Source organism: Nycticebus coucang, chromosome 7, assembly GCF_027406575.1.
Source record: "Nycticebus coucang isolate mNycCou1 chromosome 7, mNycCou1.pri, whole genome shotgun sequence".
NCBI lineage: Eukaryota > Metazoa > Chordata > Mammalia > Primates > Lorisidae > Nycticebus > Nycticebus coucang.
Genome location: NC_069786.1, coordinates 35054579 through 35078314, shown reverse-complemented (window position 1 = coordinate 35078314; position 23736 = coordinate 35054579). Strand labels below are relative to the sequence as shown.

Here is a 23736-nt window from a genome sequence, read left to right as displayed (position 1 = left end):
ACCCTGAATAGCCAGCCAAAGCAATCTTAAGCGAAAAGACCAAATCTGGAGGCATCACATTGCCTGACTTCTAGGATTATACTACCAGGGTATAGTAGCCCAAACAGCACAGTACTGATATAAAAGCAGAGACAGAGGTCAGTGCAACAGAGTAGAGAACCCAGAAATAAAACTACCCACAACTACCTGATCTTTGACAAAGCCAACAATGTACATTGGGGAAAAGAAGCCCTATTCAGTAAATGACGGTGGGAGAATTTGATAACCACATGCAGAAGTATGAAGAAGGATTACTATCTATTGCCATATACAAAAATTAATTCAAAATGGAGAAAATACTTAAATAGAAGTCAAGTAAAAATTCTGGAAGACAATATAGGAAAATCTCTTCTAGACGTCAGCCTAAGAAAAGGATTTATTGGTAAAACCTCAAAATAGCAAAAATAAATAAATGAGACTTAATTGAGCTAAAAATCTTCTGCATAGTAAAGAAAATAATCAAAACTGAATAGACAATCTACAGAATGGGAGAAATTATACATGTGACAAAGGACTGATATCTAAATCTACAAACAAGTCAAACAAATCAGCAATGAAAAAATGAACAACTCCATTATAAAGTAAGCAATAGATATGAAAAGCAATTTTTCAACAGAAGATAGACAAATGGCTAGTAAACATGTTAAAACATACTCAACATGACTAATCATAAGTGAAATGTAAATTAAAGCCACAATGAGATACCACCTTATCCCTGTCAGAATAGCCATTATGAAAACACCAAATAGGTGCCAGTATAGATGCAAAAAGAAAGGAATGCTGTACTGTGTTGTTGGGACTGCAAATTAGTACAACTGCTATGGAAAATAGCATGGAGATTCCGCAGACAGATAAATGTCAATTCAGCAATCTATTGCTGGTTGTGTACCCAAAGGAAAAGAATTTTATCAGAAAGACACCTTCACTCAAATGTTTATTGCAGCACAATTCACAATTGCAAAGATGTGGAATCAACCTAAGTGCCCATCAATTCATGAGTAGATTAAGAAAATGTGGTATACAAATGTAATATAAAAATGGAAACTTACTTGGCTGGATACTTTTCAGATAGCTCTCATGTATACTATAGTATACTACTCAGCCACAGAAAGGATGAAATAATGTCCCTTGTAATAACTTGGATGGAACTAGATACCATTATCGAAGTATCTCAGGTATGGAAAAACAAACACCACATACACTTAATTGTGAGCCAATTCATGGGCACACATAGGCACAGAAGAGGTAAAGGTCATAGGAATCTGAGAAGAGGGAGGGTAAAGGGAAGAAAGGCAAAAACTTACTTTCTAAGTACAATGAACATTCATCTGATGACAGGCACACTAAAAGTCTAGATAAGCATTATATAAGAGGTTCATGTAACAGAAACATTTATACTTCCTTAACATTTTGAAATAAAGAAAGAAAAATTTATAGGTAACAATTTAATTCATTTAGTTGGGAAAATCGTGTGATGAAAAATAAGCATTATCAATATTGTGGGTAAAAGGAATTGTCGCACATTCTTGATAGGTATATAAATTAATTTTCTACATTGGAATACACCTTGGCCAATCCAATAAAGATGTGCACACCTTAAATTTTTAAATTACATTTCTAGACTTATGTGTGAAGATGTGCACACCTTAAACTTTTAAATTACATTTCTAGACTTACACTCTAATATCCATGCACAAGGCAACATCAATAAAAATGATCATTGCCCTAGTGCTAGTGTTAGGGAAAAATTAAAACAACTCCAATCCAGGAAACTCCAATAACTCCAATAACAGGAAAATGGATAGTTACATTGTGTTCTTTTAGTAACAACAAAGAAATAATGTAAATAAATTAAAAACTGAGTTATAGAACATAGTACTATTTATATGAAATATAAAAATATAAGCTAATTTTATGCAGTGTTTATTAATCCATAATTATAATAGAATCATATTAGAAATATGTCTGGAATGAAAATACAAAAATAAATTTAGTATATTTGCCTCTGTAAAGGGAGGGAAATGTGATGGGAAAGGATTACACAGAGAACTTCAAATGTAATTATCATGCAATTTTTATAAATTAAATAAAAATAAAAATCTGTAGCAAATTAGAATAACTTGAATACTTGATTAGCTATATGATAGTAAACAAGTGTTAATGGTATTATTCCCTTTATCTTTCTAGGTGATAGAAATATTTTAAGGAAATACAAATGAACAAATAACCTGTATAGATTGTCCAGGGTGGGGTGAAGTGGATGATGGGAGAAAGGGTAGAAGACTTATCTGAAGAGGAAGCAGCATACACACAGAGGGCCAGGGCAAGGTGACATATTCAGGGATTTGGTAGCCATTGTCCTTCAGCATCTGAAATATCTACTTAATGAAGGAAAGACCCAGAGGCCAAACATGAAAAGTAGTTTAGATTTGAAATTCATTTCCCAGGCTGAGTGCGGTAGCTCAATCCTAATACTCTGGGAGGCCGATCAGGTGGATTGCTTGAGCTCAGGAGTTCAAGACTAGCCTGAGCAAGAGTGAGACCCTCTCTCTATTAAAAATAGAAAAACTAGCCAGGCATGGTGGTGGATGCGTGGAGTCCCAGCTATTCCAAGGGTTTGAGATTGCTGTGAGCTATGATGATGCCATGGCACTAAACCCAGGACAACAGGGTGAGACTCTGTCAAAAAAAAAAAAATGCTTTTTTTCATAGTAAATCTATAACTTACAGATTCAAGCCTGGGCAATTTCAGACCATCATTCACCACCACCACCACCATCACAGAGCTCTGGCTAGATGATATAAGATGTGTTCTTCTCACATCCTCTACCAATTTTGACTACGTTATATTAGGCAAGTATAATTGCCTTAAAAAATTAATGTATTAAAACTCAGACTTTTACAAATTAATGCATTTTCATAACATAGGCTTTAAATAGAATAGATTTTAAATTAAAATGTGACAAAGATGAGACATAGGAATAGTGCCATTCACTTCCCTTGTGTAGTGAGTGTGCATTGTGGGACTTCCCACATTGCAGCAGGAGAAGCATGATTAGTAATAGGTAGGACAATCCCTGATTCAATTAACAGATAAGTAATTCTCCTGAAGGAGGTGTAAAGTCCTCTTCTTCAGAGCCCCATTTGCCACCAGTTTAGTTCTCTAGAGCTGGTCTGTTGATCTTACCTACAAGTTAACTTAGATCTGATGGAGACAAGAACTTGATTTGTCAGACAAATCCTTTGATTAGAAAGTGATAACTTAGTCAATCTAATAATATCATGTGGACAGAGAGTACTTGGAGACTTGTGAAATGAAGCATCTTTGTCATCTGAAATCAGTTAAATTTACTTACTAAACTAAGAGAATAATTGTCTTCTTGATTAGAACAGAAAGTGAATTAACATATCTTTAGGGCATACTTTCCCTCAAAAATAATATGGCAAATACTCTTTAGAATAATAGGTCATAACAGTTCCTCCATCACAATGTGAGATAGGTCACACACAATGTGAGTCAGGTGCTTAGAAGTTCCTTCTCTTTTTCCTCTCTAATCACCATAGCTTTCCTAATGAAAAAACAATCTGAGAAAACTTCACCAGAATTAATTCTGAATTTTTAAGAGAGAATGCAATGACATTCAAATATCAAATAAAAGAATATTAGATGGGATATATTTAATATATTCTTATCGTGGGTCAATTAGAATTTCATTGAAATGAAAATATGTGTTAATGTCCTTTTATTTAAACCAAGAAAAGAAGAAAAACTGAAGAAATGAAATCAAGAATGAAGGAAGAATAGACAAATAAGAAAAAGGAAAGTAAGGAAAAGAGGGAAGGAGGAAGGTCAGAGAGGAGAAAGCAGAAAAGGAATGAAAAATTATTTCATTAAATTTCTCTTAAAATTCAAAAAGAAAAAAGTATTTATTTTAACCACTGAAATAGGGAAATGTAAGAGAAAAAATTCATCCCCCTCACTTCTATTTGTATCCCTTCCCACCAGGTAAACCAAAAATATACACCTGTGTACACACACATACATGTTCTTTCTTTCTTTCTTCTTTTTTTTTTTTTTTTTGAGATAGAGTCTCACTTTATCACCCTTGGTAGAGTGCTGTGGCGTCACAGCTAACAGCAACCTCCAACTCACGGGCTTAGGTGATTCCCTTGCTTCAGCCTCCCAAGTAGCTGACACCACAGGTGCCCACCACAACACCCAGCTGTTTTTTGTTGCAGTTTGGCCGGGGCTGAGTTTGAACCTGCCACCCTCAGTATAGGGGGCCAGAGACCTACTCACTGAGCCACAGGCGTTGCCCCATATATGCTTTCTTTAAGCAGACTTAATTTAATAAAAATTACATACAGAATTTATTCATTTTAGTATAAATGATGGAATAGCCTAACATACAATCTATAGAATTAGCAAATAGGATAACATAGAAATACTTAATCCTGCTTGAAATTTTAGTATTAAAAACTCAGAAGCATACCTGTTTGTGAAAATACTGACTCTGTTCATTTAAATTAGTGATCAATTTGTAAAGTGGAAAAAATCATATAAACCAAAAGTTTATATAAACCAAAAGTTTAGTTTATTACATCTCAAACAAGCATCATAATCAATCACAGGATGCAGCTAAACTATCAACACAGTTTTGCCATCTTAAGGGTAACTTGTTTATGCCAGCAGCAAAGAAGCCTGAAGATCAAAGCACAGGAGGTTGTTTCCACAGCTTGCTGAGAATTGACTATTTTTCTCCCAAGTAGGGGTCCAAAACCTGGAAGAAATGGTAGTCAGTTGATGCAAGGTCTGGTGAATATGGTGGATAACAGAGTTTCCAAATCCAACTTCTGTAGCTAATTTTGCAGCGTTGTGTTGTTTGTGTGACAGCATTGTCTTGCAAGCAGATTAGCCTGTCTCTATTGACCAGTCTTTGCTGCTTCATCCCAAGCATCCTCATGGCATTGTCTATTTGGTTGCAGTAGACGTCAGCTGTAATTAATTGACCAGGTTTCATGAAGCTGTGGTGGACAATACCAGCACTGGACCACCAAGCAGACGTCTGGCTTTTTTTTTTTTTATGAATATTTCATTTGTGGCTATGTGTCAGTACTTCATTCAACCACTGTGCTATACAATTGTCAAAAATAATCCGTTTTTCATCACAGGAAACAATGCAGGGCAGAAATGGTTTGCCTTTACATCGTGAGAGCAAAGAAAGGCAAGCTTCAAGACCATTTCTCTTCTGATGCTTGTTTACTTTGTGCAGAACTCATTTATCCAGCTTCTTTAACTTGTCAATTTGTTTCAAAATGTCCAATATTGTGTGCATAGTAACATCAAACCTACTGCTAATTTATGCATAAGTAGAAATGGATTTGCTTCCCCTATAGCTTGCAGTTGATGGTTATCGACTTTGGTCTCAAGACATCCATGTAGCTCATTTTCAAGATTAAAATCACTACAACAAAGCTTCTCAAACCATTGATACTATGTGTTCATTAGCCACATCCTTCCCAAATACCTCATGGATATGTTGAGTTGTCTGTGCTTCACTGGTTCCATGAGGGAACTCATATTCAAAAATAACACAACTGTTTGACCTATCGATGGTTTCACAAAAATTTCTCTAAAAAAACTTTCAGAAGATGATTATAAGCCAAATGTACCTTCAAAATAAAGATAAATATAAGATATGTCAAACTAAAATGTCAGAGATGTCAACTGTCAAACTTGATACTTAAGGAAATCAGACATTTCTTACTTATAACCTAGTATAATAATTTTCCTGATATTTCCAATTACAGACCCTGAGAGTAGAAATAGTAAATCTATTCTTATGTATCAAATAGTAAATCTATTCTTAGTACTTTTTTTATTTGTTTTTCTTGAATAATCTTTAAAGAATTCATCAATAATGGATATACATCTTTACATTTTTAGTGCATTTTTCTCAAGAGGAACTAACCATGTATATACCTTTAAGGAAATTATTTTAAAAGACCTTTGAAACCCTCATTTATGATACCTATTTCAGTGTTTGATTGACTTGGCTTTCGATCATTCTCTATTATATCAACAATTAATACCCAGCCCACAGGATGTTTTGATGAAACAGAACACATCCTTAAGATTCTCAAGTCCAGGAAATAGAAAGAAGTCTAGAAACTAAACAAATCCCTTGCCACAGCAAAAGAAACTCAGAGTTCCTTATCTGTCCAAATCTCACCTAACCAAAATATTTATAGGTTTGTATATACCCTTTCTAATATATCCCATTTTTTTCTCTAGTCCAATGAAAGGAAAGGATAGATAGAACACTGATACTCATGAAGACAGATTTGTAGCTCAGAGAGACAAAAGGAAAAGAAAAATCAAACATTGAAAATAACTAAATATGTAACAACCAAAAGCCTGGGGAAAGAAGCTGAGAAGCTATTTAGGCTTTAATGCTTTCAAAAGTGGACCTGATTATAATAGAAAAAGGCAATCAAATTCCCTGTAGAACATAAACCCTTTACTGAATAATTTTAAACCACTGCCTTTGGCTAACATAGAAAGGAAGGTTCCATATCTGTGTTCAATGAAACCCTTAAGAGAGCCCAAAGCAAATTCATTAATGTACTTTGATTAAAAAGTCATACTTTTAAAAATAATAGTGCTTAAAAGTGAGTTTAAAAAATCTTCTTAAGGCTAAATGTATGTTTTATAAAATATGTTCTGCATTTTCACTTCATACAGTGAATAATTTAAAGATCAAAAAGTAAATGCATTAAAAATGTTAGAGGAAAAGTATAATTATGACTCCGCGACTAGAACTAGACACCCTGAGATAGTTTCCAAATCCTTCCTTCTACATTATGGCAAAAGTTTTCTGTGTTTATTCACAAACACTATCCAAAATTCTTTTTTAATTAAATGTTGGATGAAATTTAATCCAACTATATATTCATAAGCATTTTCTGGGGGAAAATATTAAAATAGTGAATTCCTAGCTCCATTGATGGAATTATGTGAGGATTACTTAGCCATCATTTTAAATGGAGGGCAAGGCATGTGAATTGTAGAGAAGACAAGCAAGCTGGTATTGAGAAACATCAAATAAAAATGTACTTTTGAAATGTTCTGTCTTAACAGAGAAATCTATCTTATGTGTAAAGGAGACATCGCATACTTTATTATATTTTCAATGTTGCTCAAAGGGCTTCTAATTTTTCTTTTTTGTATATTAATTGATCATCATAGCCCGAACATGCCAGGTGGAACAGTTTTCTTGTGGAAATGGGCGTTGCATTCCTAGAGCATGGCTGTGTGACAGGGAAGATGACTGTGGTGACCAGACAGATGAAATGGCATCTTGTGGTAAGTTGGGAGTGATGTGATGTTAGTGGAGACTGTGTTGGATAGAATCTTCTATCACTATAATTCTTCTTAAAGGCTATTTCTTTATAAAGACAAATTACTTTTAATCAGAAACTTTTGGATCAGAAGGTATCCTTTAATGATTATCTCAGATATGTTCTATACTTGGCTAAAATAAATAGATCTAAGAATTGCAGATTTTATCAGAAGGTGGTTATTATACATCTAACAGGACATTCTGAAGTGTTCATTTTTAATCTTATGTCTATAATGATTAAACTAATCAAACATAATAGCGCATTGAGTAACATTTGGAATAAATAAGGAGGACATGTTTCTTATTGCCATGTAAATACTGTTTTGTATTTTGGGAGCAGTAAATATGCCAGACTAAGATTACATAGGATAAATCATTTGTTTCATTTCCACAGAGTCATGTGATTCTGACTGACAACATCACTATTAGGATAAGATAACACTGTTGGAGAGGGCAAAATTCCTAGTCACTCTCCACGGATTTTCTACTTTTGAAAGTAGTAAAAATTTATTGTTACATAAAGTTGTAAATTTAATTAGTCCCACTTATACTTATATATAAGCATATTTTATTATCATTTGTCTTGATAAGTTATAGTTAAACATAGTAAGAAAGTAAATCAGGTTTGTTTTCTTTCTTTCCTTCCTTTCTCTTTCTTTCTCTCTTTCTTTCTCTCTTTCTTTCTTTCTTTCTTTCTTTCTTTCTTTCTTTCTTTCTTTCTTTCTTTCTTTCTTTCTTTCTTTCTTTCTTTCTTTTTGAGACAGGGTCTTACTATGTTGCTCTCGGTAGAGTGCTGTGGTGTCACAGCTCACAGTAACCTCAAACTCTTGGGCTCAAGTGATTCTCTGGCCTCAGCCTCCCAAGTAGCTGGAACTACAGTTGCCTGCCACATTGCTCACCTATTTTTTAGAGATGGAGTCTCACCCTTGCTCAGGCTGGTCTCAAACTCATGAGCTCAGGCTATCCACCTGCCTCAGCCTCCCAAGTGCTGAGATTACAAACACCAGCCACTGAACCCATCCTATAGATGTATTTTTAATAGCTTTACTACATGTCATAGTAAAGCTATTAAAAAGAGTAGGAAAATAAGGTTTCTTTCTTATTTAAATGTCTATATTCAGAGGATATTTACCTAATTTATTAAAAAATTTTCCATTAAGTCCATGTAGACATTTGGGTTTATACCTCCAAATAAAGTGTAAAGGGAGTAAGTAGTACCAATCAACATGATAAAAAGCACAATTACAGTGTTGTAGGAAAAAAGCAATAGATAAATAATCGTGCATTTTATATGCAGAATATCTGGAGGCTGGCCCATAAGAGGGTTAAGCAGTGTATTCTCACTCTCACAATGTCCAAACTAATGGTGTGGTCCCAAAGTTGTCTGGTTCTACAGCTAAATTACTCTATTATTAGAAAACTTGATTACTTTCTTATCTGAGCATCCTCATCAAGAGTTACCAAAAAGATAATGAATAACCTGAACATACTAACCACAGAGAGACATGGGAATCAGAATCTTGATTCAGATAAGAAAAACTGTGAAAACAGTACAGACTAGGAAAAGTGTGAGCTCATTAAAGAACTGTTAGGTCTTTGATCTGTTTTTTTTATTTGTTTGTTTTGTTTTGTTTTTTGTAATAAGTTTAGGGCATGACCTTTGTCTTTATTCTAATAATAACTTACTGGATTCAAAGAAGAAAAAAAAAAGCCTAAAATTTCAATAGAAATGTAAATAATTATATCAACATTACCTACATAACTCTCATGAGGTGAGAGCTTCCAGACACATATTTCTTATTGAATTTTTACAACAAATCTATGAGAAACATATTATTTTCCACATTTTACAGATAAATGAATTGAAACTTAAAGACTTAGCAAGTTGCTTGAGATCATGAGGCTATAAATAGCAGAGCTAGCCTATGAATCCAGTCATGCTTAAAACTGAAACCTAAACATTTCAGCTTGACTTTATATTAGAATCCTTGGAAAGGGGCAAATAGGGTGCAGATGATGCCATTAAAGATCTATGAATATCTTATTTAAATGCATATACATTTATAATAGGCTTTATCCATTAGTGCCTTAGTAAAGTTTTAACAACCACTGGTGGGGGAGGAACCTAGAGGTAGAGTTTGCCTATTTGTATGCTGTAAATACTCCCACCATGGCTAATATCAAGTTGCCAACATAATTCCCTGAATGTGAAATTGGGAAAGGTCACACAGTAACATACTTGCCTGTAGTAATTTTGCTAAACAAATACAATAGACAAAAATAACTTCAAGAGCAATGAGGTAAAAGTATTTGGAAATAGTGAATCTTGAGTACTTATTACCTTCTTTTAAACATTATTTAATTATTAATTTACAACAATTATTTTTTAAAAAATAATACCACAGGCTTAAAAACTGGTTCATAGAATCCCTGAAAATTCAAAGTAGGCCTTCATAAATTGGTATAAGAAGCCTCCAGCACACACCTGAATGTGAACACGTGCCAATTCAGCTATTAGATAGCCTGGTTGTCAAATATAGCTGAATTTTATAGAGCATCATAGTTAGCGTCAGTACCGTTTCTCCTTTATAAGGTAGGAAACATGTTTTTCTCTAAACATATTCTCTCAGTAACATATATTTACCTTTCAGATTGTAATTTTAAATGAAAATTTACATCAAAAGGGAAGCCGATAGGGAAACTTGGCAGGCACAGTCTCACTTTTAAAGTTATTATAAGAAAAACTGGCATACATCTCTGCAATAGAAATTATTCCTGCACTGAACACAAAATGAAAAAGACTTCAATTATTTTAAAAGCCAATGATATTTGGTACTCTTCTGTAAATAAATATAGTTTCAAATAATTCCCTGTTTTATTAAGTATTATTATAAAATTTGAACTGACCATTTTTTGCCAACAGAATAAACAAGATTCACAAGGGTATAATCCAGCTAGCAGACTGCAATCACTTTTTTTTTTTAACACTTCAGCTTCAAGAGTAATCTGTTATGTTTAACAGCTGTTTTATACTGAAAATAATATTAAAATTCAGATTTAAAATATTGTATGTTTTGGGCAAAGTCATATAATTAGAATAAGCAAGAGAATAATTAGAATAAGCAATGTGAAACCTATCATTAAAAATGCTTCTGTTAGTAATTAGGAGTTGAAGATACTGTAATTGAGGGTCATATTTTCAGTGGAATTCACTAATATCTATTTACAAACTCAATACATTTTACTCATATTTACTTTTACAAGTTACAAGTTAATTGCACATTTTAGGTTGAGATTATGTGTGGGCACACACTTACATAATTAAGAAAGCTGTGGCACGGTTCTGCCTTAATGTTTAAACTGTTGTTTACCTTTTTAGTAACCCTTACATGTAAAAAAGGCAATCTGTAAATTGATGATGAAAACAAGAGGGTGCATCTTTAAATTATGAAGCCTGTCTTAGAAGAGGACTTTGTGTCAAGGAACTGGATGGTCAATCTTACATCAAGAAAAAGAGTAGTATCAATTCTCAGCTTCAGTTTTCAATAAAAAATTATCAGGGGAATGTTAAATTGTAACCTGCCTATCCCTCATTCCAGACTAATTAAATAAGAATCTGTAGGAGTGGGAACCAAGAATCCAGGTTTTTAATGCTTTCCAAATGGTATGGATGTGCACTCACAATAGAAAATGATTAACTTAAGGCAGTTGTTTTCAAGCTTGAGTATACATCAGAATCTTCTGGATGGCTCCTTAAAAGAGAATATCACCTGTTTGCTTCTTTATCACAACCGTCTGACACGCAGAAATGCAGCTCTCTTCAGAGGCTCTTGTATGACCTCTTCAGAGATGCTTCAGATCTTACTTCTCTTGAATTCCCTGAACTTTCTCCATCTTCTTAGTCCTTCTCTTTTTTCCTCTTTTCTTCTTTTTTCTTTCTTCAGGGTTCCCTGCACATTCAGACCTAGATCTCTTTTATCCCTCATCTGTTATCATTCCCATCACAGGAGGTATATCTCATGACCTTTACCTCAGGAAGTACATCTCATGGCCTCACATTGCTAGAATCTCCTTCTTGATTTCCAATTATGAATTTTGCTAAAAGTTTAAAATACATCTTTTAACATTGTCAATAGTAATAGATGTCTATAATTATATAAATAGTCATATATTGGAGTACAATTAAATATTTGTTCCTTACTGGTACATTCTGGTTTTTAGTGGTGAGAACTCACAAATAAGCACGTTATACTCTATTACTATAAATGTACACTGGTGAATAAGTGTAAGCCAGCAGATATGAGTAGGTTTAGTACTGCTGCCTAACCCTGGCTTGAACCCCTGTCATTCTCATGGGTCTGCTTTCATTGAGTGCGTGCTTCTTTTCCCAGGTTCTTTCTAGTTAGTGATTTTTATGGTTTGTTTATTTGTTGTGTGTGTGTGTGTGTGTGTGTGTAAACATTAAGAAAAAAAAGTGCTTGGTCTATTGATGCCTGATGGTATATACTTAATTACACTTTAATTTCTTCTTTGCTATAAAGGTCTGGCAGTGTGAAGCTACGTGACACTTTGATTGCTTGGAAACTTTTATGTTTGTATGTTTTGGGCAAAGTCATATAATTAGAATAAGCAGGAGTGAGACCTTGAAATCATTTATAATCTTAACTGTATCTTGATCTAATACTGGTGTAATAACCAAAGTTATCTAATTTTGTTGGGATTAAAAATTAAGTAAGATCTATTTAAAGTATCATTTGCTTTTCTTTCCCCTCAGTGCTTTGCTTTCTGTATTTGTAAAAAAGCAAATAAACAAACAAACAGGCAATTTCCTGGGTAGTCTAAGCACAGTAAAGGTAACAAAATTGTAAATAGGCATCAACCAATAAACCATAGAGCTAGCAAATATAATCCCAGAGTGTGTTCTTTGCACTAAAAAGTCAATGTTTATAAGCAAGTTGATAAAGCACTTTTATTAAGGCATTAATTTTAAAGCAGCAAACATAAAACTAAAAAATTTACTAGGCAACCTGACTTCTGTTTCAGTGTCCTGAAGTGTTTATTTCTTGTGCCTATACACTGCTAAAGTTAATAGTCACAGTATAAGAATTAGAATTAGAAAAATAAAATACTACATAACATTTTAAAAAATTGTATTACCATTTTTAAGAATAAAAATAAAAAAATTTTATTCTTTTTCTCTTGGAAGATGTGGTGTTGTATGCACATCATAAAAGAAGACTGCAATTTCTTGAAATATAGTCTTAAAATATAAGGTAAAATTAACTTACTTGAGACACTTGCCATATATTTTGGGCTTATTATAAACTGTAAATGAATTAATCAGTGGTGATTTTATCTGTCACATTTAATTGAACATTTATAATTTACTAAAACTGTTATTTTCTTGAATCATTTATTGAGTTAAAAATATCTTACTTCATTATTTAGTTATTAAATCTAGAATTAAATTGAACTTAAGTTCATTTTAGTACTAATTATTTTAGGTGCCAGGGAGAACTATCACTGTTAGATATGAATTTGGTCCTTGACTATTAATATTTTTCTGCTGCCTTATGAAATGTGAACATAGAAAATGCAACTTGAACCTCCCCTGTGCTTTCATCTCCTTACTTAGGAGTTTCTCTCCATCAATACTTCTGTATGAATGTTCAACTTTTCCACTCTTAAAAAAGATTACCACTAATATAACTCTCTTTTGATGCTGTGTGAGCTATCGCATTAATTCTTACATTCCTCACATTCAGATTTCTTGGAAAAGTTATTTAAATTTTATGCATCCATCTTCCACTTACACTAGTAAGACTGGAAATTTATCCCTCTCCCTGACCTCTGCTGCCGCACAAAAGCACTCCATCAAAACTATCCTTGCCAATTAATAGAGTTTTTTTTTAATCTTAATAGTGTACTTCAGGTTACCTCTAACCTGTTACCAGAGCAGCCGTCAACACTGCTGTCCTTGAAACCCTTTCACCTCTTGCCTTTAGTGACAATATTTCTTAGTTTCCCTCTTACATTTTTTTGATTCCTCCATGTCTGCCTAACTCTCATATAACCATTGACTCTTTTTTTGAGAGAGCAAGTAAATTATTTTGTAAATAGTTCTCCCTGCTTTGGCGGTACTGGGGTTAGATGAGTAGATTTTTCACTTCAGAATCAATATTACAAAAACCTGTCAGTTCAGGTTTTATGTCAATAAATTTGTTCTTGCAATCTGATATTTCACTACCATGTTTCTTTCTGGGAATTTATTGTTACTAATATCAAGATATATTGTGTTTTATGAATCTAAAGTTATGTTTCTCATTAACTCCTGGAAATTTTAAGGAATTATTGTTTAAATATTGTTCACTATCCCAATTTTCTCATTTCCATGTTTTTGGAACTATTAGTATAATGTGAGATCTTTTTATTCTATCTTCCATGAGTCTTAATCTCTTTTATATTATTTTTAATCTTTGAGCAATTTCTTTAGCTTTTCCTAGTAATTCACACTCTTCAAGTCATACTAATTTGTTTTGAATGTCCTTATTTCATTGCTTTTCAAATCTGGCTATTCATTTCGTCTTTTTACATGATTTTTTATGTTCTCTTTATTCTATAGTGCCAATCAGATTTCAATCTATAGTCTCTACAGATATTGATATTTTCTGAATGTCTGAAGATCTGTGAGTCTAATTCTGTCTTTGTTAGGTCTGTTGAATTTCAGTTACCAGACTTTTCTTAATCCTTTTTTATTTTAAAAAATATCTTTCTTTTTGTACTTTTAAATTTTGAGTCCATCTGCAATTTTGAATTTTGAATTTTTTAACTCTTTGGAAAGTCCAGCTTTTCTTGGAGTTATGTCTTCCCTGAGATCTACCACTCCTCTGAAATGTTACATACCAGGGATAAATTTTGACTTACATTTTTCAATGTGGGATTCCTAAATAATGGCAGCCAGAGCTTGTGATTATGGTCTCCTAATTATATATTTTTAGGGGAGACTGTTTTTGTTCCTGCTCATAGTCCAGACTAAGGAAGACTCTCTTTGGAAGGAGGAGACACATGTATTATCTAATCTACTACTATACTTAGGGTTTACAATTGGAGGGCCTGCGTTCATGTTAGGAACCACACCTTATGTGGAACTAAAGAATTTTGTCTCCTGTACTATGTTGACATTAAAGCCTGCATCCCTAGATTAGAGATCCAGCTTTCTTTTACTGCCTTTGGAGGCCAAATTACACATGTTCATATGATAAGCAGTCATGGGCAGTGCCTGTGGCTCAAAGGAGTAGGGCGCCAGCCCCGTATACCAGCAGTGGCAGGTTCAAACCCAGCCCCAGCCAAAAACTGCAAAAAAAAAAAAAAAGCAGTCATATTTAACTCACTGTTCTAGCTTTCAACACCCTTTTATTTCTGAACACTAAAAATATGTATTCTTTTCTTACACATTACCTATGTAATAAAATGTTTAATCGTTTTATCTAACATTTCTCATTTGTCTGCCATGTTGCCAGAACTATCCAATATTTTCTTTCTAGGCTTTTTTCAGTCTAACTTTATGCATATGCCCTATGTGCTCTGTTTGATTTCTAGGGCTTTATCACCTAAGCAATGATCATTCCCAAGTTGGTAACTCAAACTTATTTCACCACGTCTATTTTATACCCTACTAGAGCTATTCAAAATTGTTTCCATTTCTCAAACATTTCATATACTCTTACTCTGGACCTTTAGGAATCCCAGTCCCTCATTTTGGAGCATTCCGAAAGCACACTTTCTCACTTATCATATTAGATGAGAACCTATTATTATATTATTCATATCAGCTTTTATATCACTTCCTTTGGGAAGTAATATATTATATAATCCCAAGATGAGTTTAAATGTTTCTGTGTATTCTGCAATAAGACTTTATATTGAATATCATAGCATTTATCAGATAGTTAGAAAGCCATTATTCCAAATATATTTCATGGTAGATAATAAGCACTCGAATCAAAGAGAATATTCAATATTGTAATCCTAGTGCCTATGACTATGTCATTCATCCATTTGTGGGTATATGTCTTTAAGGCCTAGATTCTATTGCCTATAAAATTCTCAATGAAGTATTTTGAATACATAAAACTTTTGAGTAGTTTTCCCCTCTATTCACAGACTCGGAGCCTGGAGTCAGAGATGTTAAGAAACTGCCCAAGGTTACACATTGATTAGTGATAAGTTCAGGTTTTGAACCCTAGTTTGCTCCCTGCACAACCTGTATTGGTTCTGTGTGGTATTATACCTGGGATAAGAAATGAAGTTTTTATGTAACAATGATATAATGGTGGCAAAATGAAGAAAATTTTTAGGACACTCCTCTCATTTAATTTTCTCCAACATATATTTACCCTATCTTTTGATGTTTATCCTATACAATTATCAATACCCAGGTGCCACATTAGTGTCAATATCAAGAAATGTTATTTATTTTTTTAATGAATCAAGTCCTATAATATGTATATTTTTAAAAAATAGTTTTCACAACAGTGTTTAATTATACAAGGTTGCAATAACATTTGTGTGCAATTTAATATAGTGTGCAAATTAAAATTGCACATGAACTTATGACCACCTATATATATTAGGTAAAAATCAGAATTAAAGTTTAAATGAAACAGATAAACCATAAAATGATGAACTAAATTTGTAATATTTTCTAAGTTATAATATTATTTAAAGATGTTGGTATTATAAGCATGGTATGGTGAAAAAATAGTGTATTTTGGCATCAGTCTAACATTCAGATTTCACTCTGCCATTTGCTGGTTATATGTCCTTAGGCAGTATATGCTGTTTTCTTCAGCAAATTGGAGTTAGCAATAACAATTGCAGGTGCTGGAACATATTCTTCTTAGCAAGGTATGTCAGGAATGGAAGAAAAAGTATCCAATGTACTCAGAAGCTAAATTATAGCTTTCACATGAAGACTATAACCCAACTATAGCACAAGACTATGGGGAAAGGGCCAAGGAAGGGGAGGGAGGGGGGAAGGTTTTGGTGGAGGGAAGGTAATTGGTGGGGCCCCATTCTAAGATGCACATCTATGGTGCATCTTAGAATGGGTACAGGCGATTGCACTAATGTACACAGCTATGATTTAACAATAAAAAAAAACAATCGCAGGCCTATTGTGAAGAATATAGGCAATGTATATGTGTGTATGTGTGTGTGTGTGTGGCTAATCTCATAACATATACTCAATAACAAAAAATATGTGATTATTATTATATCTTTTAGTTTAAAATAACAATCTTAACCGTAGATTTCTAGGTCTGAGGCAAGAAAGAAACACAAATTTTGTCTGAAATCCACCTTCCCAGGAAGTATTCCTGTAAGATTTGTATACTGGATAAATATAAGTAACATACCAACTATTATTAACCTTGAGAAAGAAAGAAAATGATAGCCATTTACATAATAACATACATATAACCTGGCAATAAATTTTAAGTGAAAGATATAATAAGTAAATTGAGCTTGTTATCTGCAACAATAGAAGATTTTTAACAGTTCATTAATTCATAATTAATATTCTATTAGGTTTAAGTAACTACCAAGCTAAAATATAGTTTCTTTCACTAAACTGTAATCATAACATGATAAAATGTGAGTAATTTTGTTTCTTTTTTATTTTTTCTTTTTAGATTTAATCAGGTATTCTTTCCAAATGTCCTATAATTTGTGTTCAAGGAAGGTCCAAATCAAGGGATATTTATGCAAAATCAAGAAAGAAAAAATTACGTAACATTTAAATCTTTGTCCACTATAAGAATTCTTTTATTTTATTTATTTATTTATTTATTTATTTAGAGACAGAGTCTTACTTTGTTGCTCTCAATAGAGTACAGTGGCACCATAGTTCACAGCAACTTCAAACTCTTGGGGTAAAGCGATTCTCTTGCCTCAGCCTCCCGAGGAACTGAGACTATAGGTGCCTGCCACAATGCCAGGCTATTTTTCGAGATGGTGTCTCACTCTTGCTCAGGCTGGTCTCTAACCTATAAGCTCAGGCAATCCACCCACCTCGGACTCCCAGAGTGCTAGGATTTCACGCATTAGCCACTGCACCTGGCCCAAATATAAGAATTTTTTTTTTTTTTTTTGTAGAGACAGAGTCTCACTTTATAGCCTTCGGTAGAGTGCCGCAGCATCACACAGCTCACAGCAACCTCCAACTCCTGGGCTTCAGCGATTCTCTTGCCTTAGCCTCTCGAGTAGCTGGGACTACAGGCAGATGGCCACAACGCCCGGCTATTTTTTGGTTGCAGTTCAGCCAGGGCCGGGTTTGAACCCGCCACCCTCGGTATATGGGGCCGGTGCCTTACCGACTGAGCCACAGGTGTCGCCCCCAAATATTAGAATTCTTTTTTTTTTTTTTTTATTGTTGGGGATTCATTGAGGGTACAATAAGCCAGTTACACTGACTGCAATTGTTAGGTAAAGTTCCTCTTGCAATCATGTCTTGCCCCCATAAAGTGTGACACACACCAAGGCCCCACCCACCTCCCTCCATCCCTCTTTCTGCTTCTCCCCCCCCATAAACTTAATTGTCATTAATTGTCCTCATATCAAGATTGAGTACATAGGATTCATGCTTCTCCATTTTTGTGATGCTTTACTAAGAATAATGTCTTCCACTTCCATCCAGGTTAATACGAAGGATGTAAAGTCTCCATTTTTTTTAATAGCTGAATAGTATGCCATGGTATACATATACCACAGCTTGTTAATCCATTCCTGGGTTGGTGGGCATTTAGGCTGTTTCCACATTTTGGCAATGGTAAATTGAGCTGCAATAAACAGTCTAGTACAAGTGTCCTTATGATAAAAGGATTTTTTTCCTTCTGGGTAGATGCCCAGTAATGGGATTGCAGGATCGAATGGGAGGTCTAGGTTGAGTGCTTTGAGGTTTCTCCATACTTCCTTCCAGAAAGGTTGTACTAGTTTGCAGTCCCACCAGCAGTGTAAAAGTGTTCCCTTCTCTCCACATCCACGCCAGCATCTGTAGTTTTGAGATTTTGTGATGTGGGCCATTCTCACTGGGGTTAGATGATATCTCAGGGTTGTTTTGATTTGCATTTCTCTAATATATAGAGATGATGAACATTTTTTCATGTGTTTGTTAGCCATTCGTCTGTCATCTTTAGAGAAAGTTCTATTCATGTCTCTTGCCCATTGATATAAGGGATTGTTGGCTTTTCTCATGTGGATTAATTTGAGTTCTCTATAGATCCTTGTTATCAAGCTTTTGTCTGATTGAAAATATGCAAATATCCTTTCCCATTGTGTAGGTTGTCTCTTTGCTTTGGTTATTGTGTCCTTAGCTGGACAGAAGCTTTTCAGTTTAATGAAGTCCCATTTGTTTATTTTTGTTGTTGTTGCAATTACCATGGCAGTCTTCTTCATGAAGTCTTTCCCCAGGCCAATATCTTCCAGTGTTTTTCCTATGCTTTCTTGCAGGATTTTTATTGTTTCATGCCTTAAATTTAAGTCCTTTATCCATCTTGAATCAATTTTTGTGAGTGGGTCCAGTTTCAGTCTTTTACATGTAGACATCCAGTTCTCCCAACACCATTTATTGAATAGGGAGTCTTTCCCCCAAGGCAAGTTCTTGTTTGGTTTATCAAAGATTAGGTGTTTGTAAGATGTTAGTTTCATTTCTTGGTTTTCAATTCGATTCCAAGTGTCTATGTCTCTGTTTTTGTGCCAGTACCATGCTGTCTTGAGCACTATGGCTTTGTAGTACAGACTAAAATCTGGTATGCTGATGCCCCCAGCTTTATTTTTGTTACTAAGAACTGCCTTAGCTATACGGGGTTTTTTCCGGTTCCATACAAAACGCAGTATCATTTTTTCCAAATCTTGAAAGTACGATGTAGGTACTTTGATAGGAATGGCATTGAATAGGTAGATAGCTTTGGGAAGTATAAACATTTTAACAATGTTGATTCTTCCCATCGATGAGCATGGTATGTTCTTCCATTTGTTAATATCCTCTGCTATTTCCTTTCTGAGGATTTCATAGTTTTCTTTATAGAGGTCCTTCACCTCCTTCGTTAGGTATATTCCTAGGTATTTCATTTTCTTTGAAACTATGGTGAAGGGAGTTGTGTCCTTAATTAGCTTCTCATTTTCACTGTTATTGGTGTATACAAAGGCTACTGACTTGTGGACATTGATTTTATATCCTGAAACATTACTGTATTTCTGGATGACTTCTAGGAGTCTTGTGGTTGAGTCTTTGGGGTTCTCTAAGTATAAGATCATGTCGTCAGCAAAGAGGGAGAGTTTGACCTCCTCTGCTCCCATTTGGATTCCCTTTATTTCCTTGTCTTGCCTAATTGTATTGGCTAGAACTTCCAGCACTACATTGAATAGTAAAGGTGACAGAGGACAACCTTGTCTGGTTCCAGTTCTAAGAGGAAAAGCTTTCAGTTTTACTCCATTCAGTAAAATATTGGCTGTGGGTTTGTCATAGATAGCTTCAATCAGTTTTAGAAATGTGCCACCTATGCCTATACTCTTCAGAGTTCTAATTAGAAAAGGATGCTGGATTTTATCAAATGCTTTTTCTGCATCTATTGAGAGGATCATGTGATCTTTATTTTTGCCTCTGTTAATATGGTGGATAACGTTTATAGACTTGCGTATGTTAAAGCAGCCTTGCATCCCTGGGATGAAGCCTACTTGATCATGATGAATGACTTTTTTGATGATAAGCTGTAATCTATTGGCTAGGATTTTGTTGAGAATTTTTGCGTCTAAGTTCATGAGTGAGATTGGTCTGAAATTCTCCTTTTTGTTTGGGTCTTTTCCTGGTTTTGGTATCAGGGTGATGTTTGCTTCATAGAATGTGTTGGGGAAGATTCCTTCTTCCTCAGTTTTTTGGAATAATTTCTGCAGTACAGGAATAAGCTCTTCCTTGAAGGTTTGATAGAATTCTGGAGTGAAGCCATCTGGACCAGGGCATTTTTTAGTTGGAAGCTTTTTTATTGTTTCTTTGATCTCAGTGCTTGTAATTGGTCTGTTCAGGAGGTCTATTTCATCCTGGCTAAGTCTAGGGAGAGGGTGTGATTCCAAATATTGATCCATTTCCTTCACATTGTCAAATTTCTGGGCATAGAGTTTCTGGTAGTATTCAGAGATGATCTCTTGTATCTCTGTGGGATCAGTTGTTATTTCCCCTTTATCGTTTCTGATTGAGGTTATTAGAGATTTTACTTTTCTATTTCTAGTTAGTCTGGCAATGGTTTATCTATTTTATTTATTTTTTCAAAAAACCAACTCCTTGTTTCATTAATTTTCTGAATGATTCTTTTGTTTTCAATTTCATTGATCTCTGATTTGATTTTGGAGATTTCTTTTCTTCTACTGAGTTTAGGCTTAGATTGTTCTTCTTTTTCCCATTCCATAAGATCTCTTGTGAGATTGTTGATGTGCTCTCTTTCTGTTTTTCGAATGTAGGCATCTAAAGCGATGAATTTTCCTCTCCAAACTGCTTTTGCAGTATCCCACAGGTTTTGGTAGCTTGTGTCTTCATTGTTGTTATGCTCAAGGAAGTTAATGATTTCCTGTTTTATTTCTTCCTTCACCCATCTGTTATTCAACAGAAGATTGTTTAATTTCCATGCCTTTGGGTGGGCTTGAGCATTTTTGTTAGAGTTGAGTTCCACCTTTAGTGCCTTATGGTCTGAAAAGATACAAGGTAAAATTTCAATTCTTTTGATTCTGTTGATATTTGTTTTGTGTCCCAGGATATGATCAATTTTGGAGAATGTTCCATGGGGTGATGAGAAGAATGTATATTCTTTATCTTTGGGGTGGAGTGTTCTATATGCATCTATCAAGCATAGTTGTTCTAGGGTCTCATTTAAATCTCTTACATCTTTGTTTAATTTCTGTTTAGAGGATCTGTCCAGCTCTGTAAGAGGTGTGTTAAAGTCCCCTGTTATGATGGTATTATCAGATAACATATTGCTCAGACTGAGTAAGGTGTGCTTCAAGAATCCGGGAGCATTTAAATTGGGTGCATAAATATTAAGAATGGAAATGTCTTCTTGTTGTAGTTTTCCCTTGACCAATATAAAGTGACCATCTTTGTCTTTTTTGACTTTAGTTGCTTTAAATCCACATGTATCTGAAAATAAGATTGCAACTCCTCTTTTCTTCTGAATTCCATTTGCCTGAAAAATTGTCTTCCAACCCTTGACTCGGAGCTTTAATTTGTCTTTTGAGGCCAGGTGTGTTTCTTGCAGACAGCAAATGGATGGCTTGTGTTTTTTAATCCAGTCAACCAATCTATGTCTCTTCAGTGGGGAATTCAAGCCATTAACATTTATTGAGATAATTGATAAGTGTGGTAGTATTCTATTCGTCTTATTTGGTGAGAGTCCATTGCTTAGTTTTATCTTTTGCATCAGTGTGGAGGTTAGGTTTTGTTCTTTGATTTCTGAGTTCTTACTTTGCTGCTGATCCATTGTGATGGTCAGTGTGCAGAACAGGTTGAAGTATTTCCTGTAGAGCTGGTCTTGTTGTGGCGAATTTCCTCAATGTTTGTATATCCGTAAATGATTTGATTTCTCCATCAATTTTTAAGCTTAGCTTAGCAGGGTACAGAATTCTGGGCTGAAAATTGTTCTGTTTAAGTAGATTAAAGTTAGATGACCATTGTCTTCTTGCTTGGAAAGTTTCATTAGAGAAGTCTGCGGTAACTCTGATGGATTTGCCCCTGTAGGTCAACTGGCGCTTACTCTTGGCAGCTTGCAGAATCTTTTCTTTTGTCTTGACTTTGGACAGGTTCATCACAATGTGTCTTGGAGAAGCTCGGTTAGAGTTGAGGCGACCTGGGGTCCGATATCCCTCTGAAAGCAGTGTGTCAGAATCTTTGGTGATGTTTGGGAAATTTTCTTGTATAATATTCTCTAGTATGGCTTCCATTCCTCTGGGGCATTCTTCTTCCCCTTCTGGAATTCCTATAACTCGTATGTTGGAACGCTTCATAAAGTCCCATAATTCTGACAGTGAACGTTCTGCTTTCTCTCTCTTCTTTTCTGCCTCTTTTACTGTCTGAGTTATCTCAAGAACTTTGTCTTCTACCTCTGAAATTCTTTCTTCTGCATGGTCTAACCTGTTGCTGATACTTTCCATTGTATCTTTAAGTTCCCTAATTGACTGTTTCAGTTCCTTCAGGTCTGCTATATCCTTTTTATATTCTTCATATCGTTCATCTCTTATTTGATTCTGTTTTTGGATTTCCTTTTGGTTATTTTCCACTTTATTAGCAATTTCCTTCATTGTTTCCATCATTTCTTTCATTGTTTTCAACATGTGTATTCTAAATTCCCTTTCTGTCATTCCTAACATTTCTATACTGGTGGAATCATCTGCAGTAGCTACCTCATGGTCCCTTGGCTGGGTTGTTCTAGACTGGTTCTTCATGTTGCCTGGAGTTTTGTGCTGATTCTTCCTCATGAGTGATTTCTTTTATCTGTTTCCTTGCCCTAATTTTCCTTTCACTTCCTCTTGCTCTTTAAGTTCTTGTGCCTGTGGACTAAGGGTTACAGGACCAGAAGGGTGAGAAGGTTGAAGAGCAAAAAAAGGGGATGAAAGAAAGGAGGACTGAGTGATAAGAAAAAAAGAAAGATAGAGAAAGGAGAAGGGGTGGGTAAAAGGAATATTGACAAAAAGAAGAGAGGCACAGAAAGAGGGAGACAGGGCAATATAGGTGTACAGTAGGGTACTTTGACACAACCTTAAAAAACCCCACCTTCTGGGGGTGCCCAGTTGCGTGGTTCCCTTGAGGTCAGCAGCTCTTTGCTAACCTGATCAGACACAGTACCCCACCTCCACCAAGTAGAGAGGAAAGACAAAAATGCTATAAATCAAACCAAAAGAAGCAAACAGAAAACTTTACGGGGATAAAATTGGGTGAAAAACCAAATTATATCGGTAGAAACACTAGCAAAAATGAAGTTGAAGTTATTAAAAAAGGCAGCAATGGGAAATTATAATTAAACTAGGAAAATTGAGAAAGAAAAAGGGATCTGTGTGGAAAAGATTGAAATTAAAAAAAACAAAAGAACATCAGCAACGTCAAAATAAAGAAGCAAAAAAAACAACCAAACCAAAAAAAGAAGAAAAAAATACACAACCAAAAACAAAGCAGTTTGTATATGTTATTGAATATTGTCTGGGCAACACGTGGTCTTCTGGGGTATGAGATGTTAGTCACAGTTCTGATACGACT

General features: G+C 34.6%; 1 protein-coding gene across 1 annotated transcript in view; it reads left to right on the top strand.

Annotated features, from left to right (window-relative positions):
• LRP1B (LDL receptor related protein 1B) overlaps positions 1-23736 on the top strand; it is a 2318354-nt gene that overhangs the window by 1303553 nt on the left and 991065 nt on the right. Inside the window, exon 18 of the mRNA XM_053597274.1 lies at positions 7289-7405. Within this exon, the coding sequence (XP_053453249.1) occupies positions 7289-7405 (117 nt within the window). The remainder of the gene's footprint in view (positions 1-7288; positions 7406-23736) is intronic.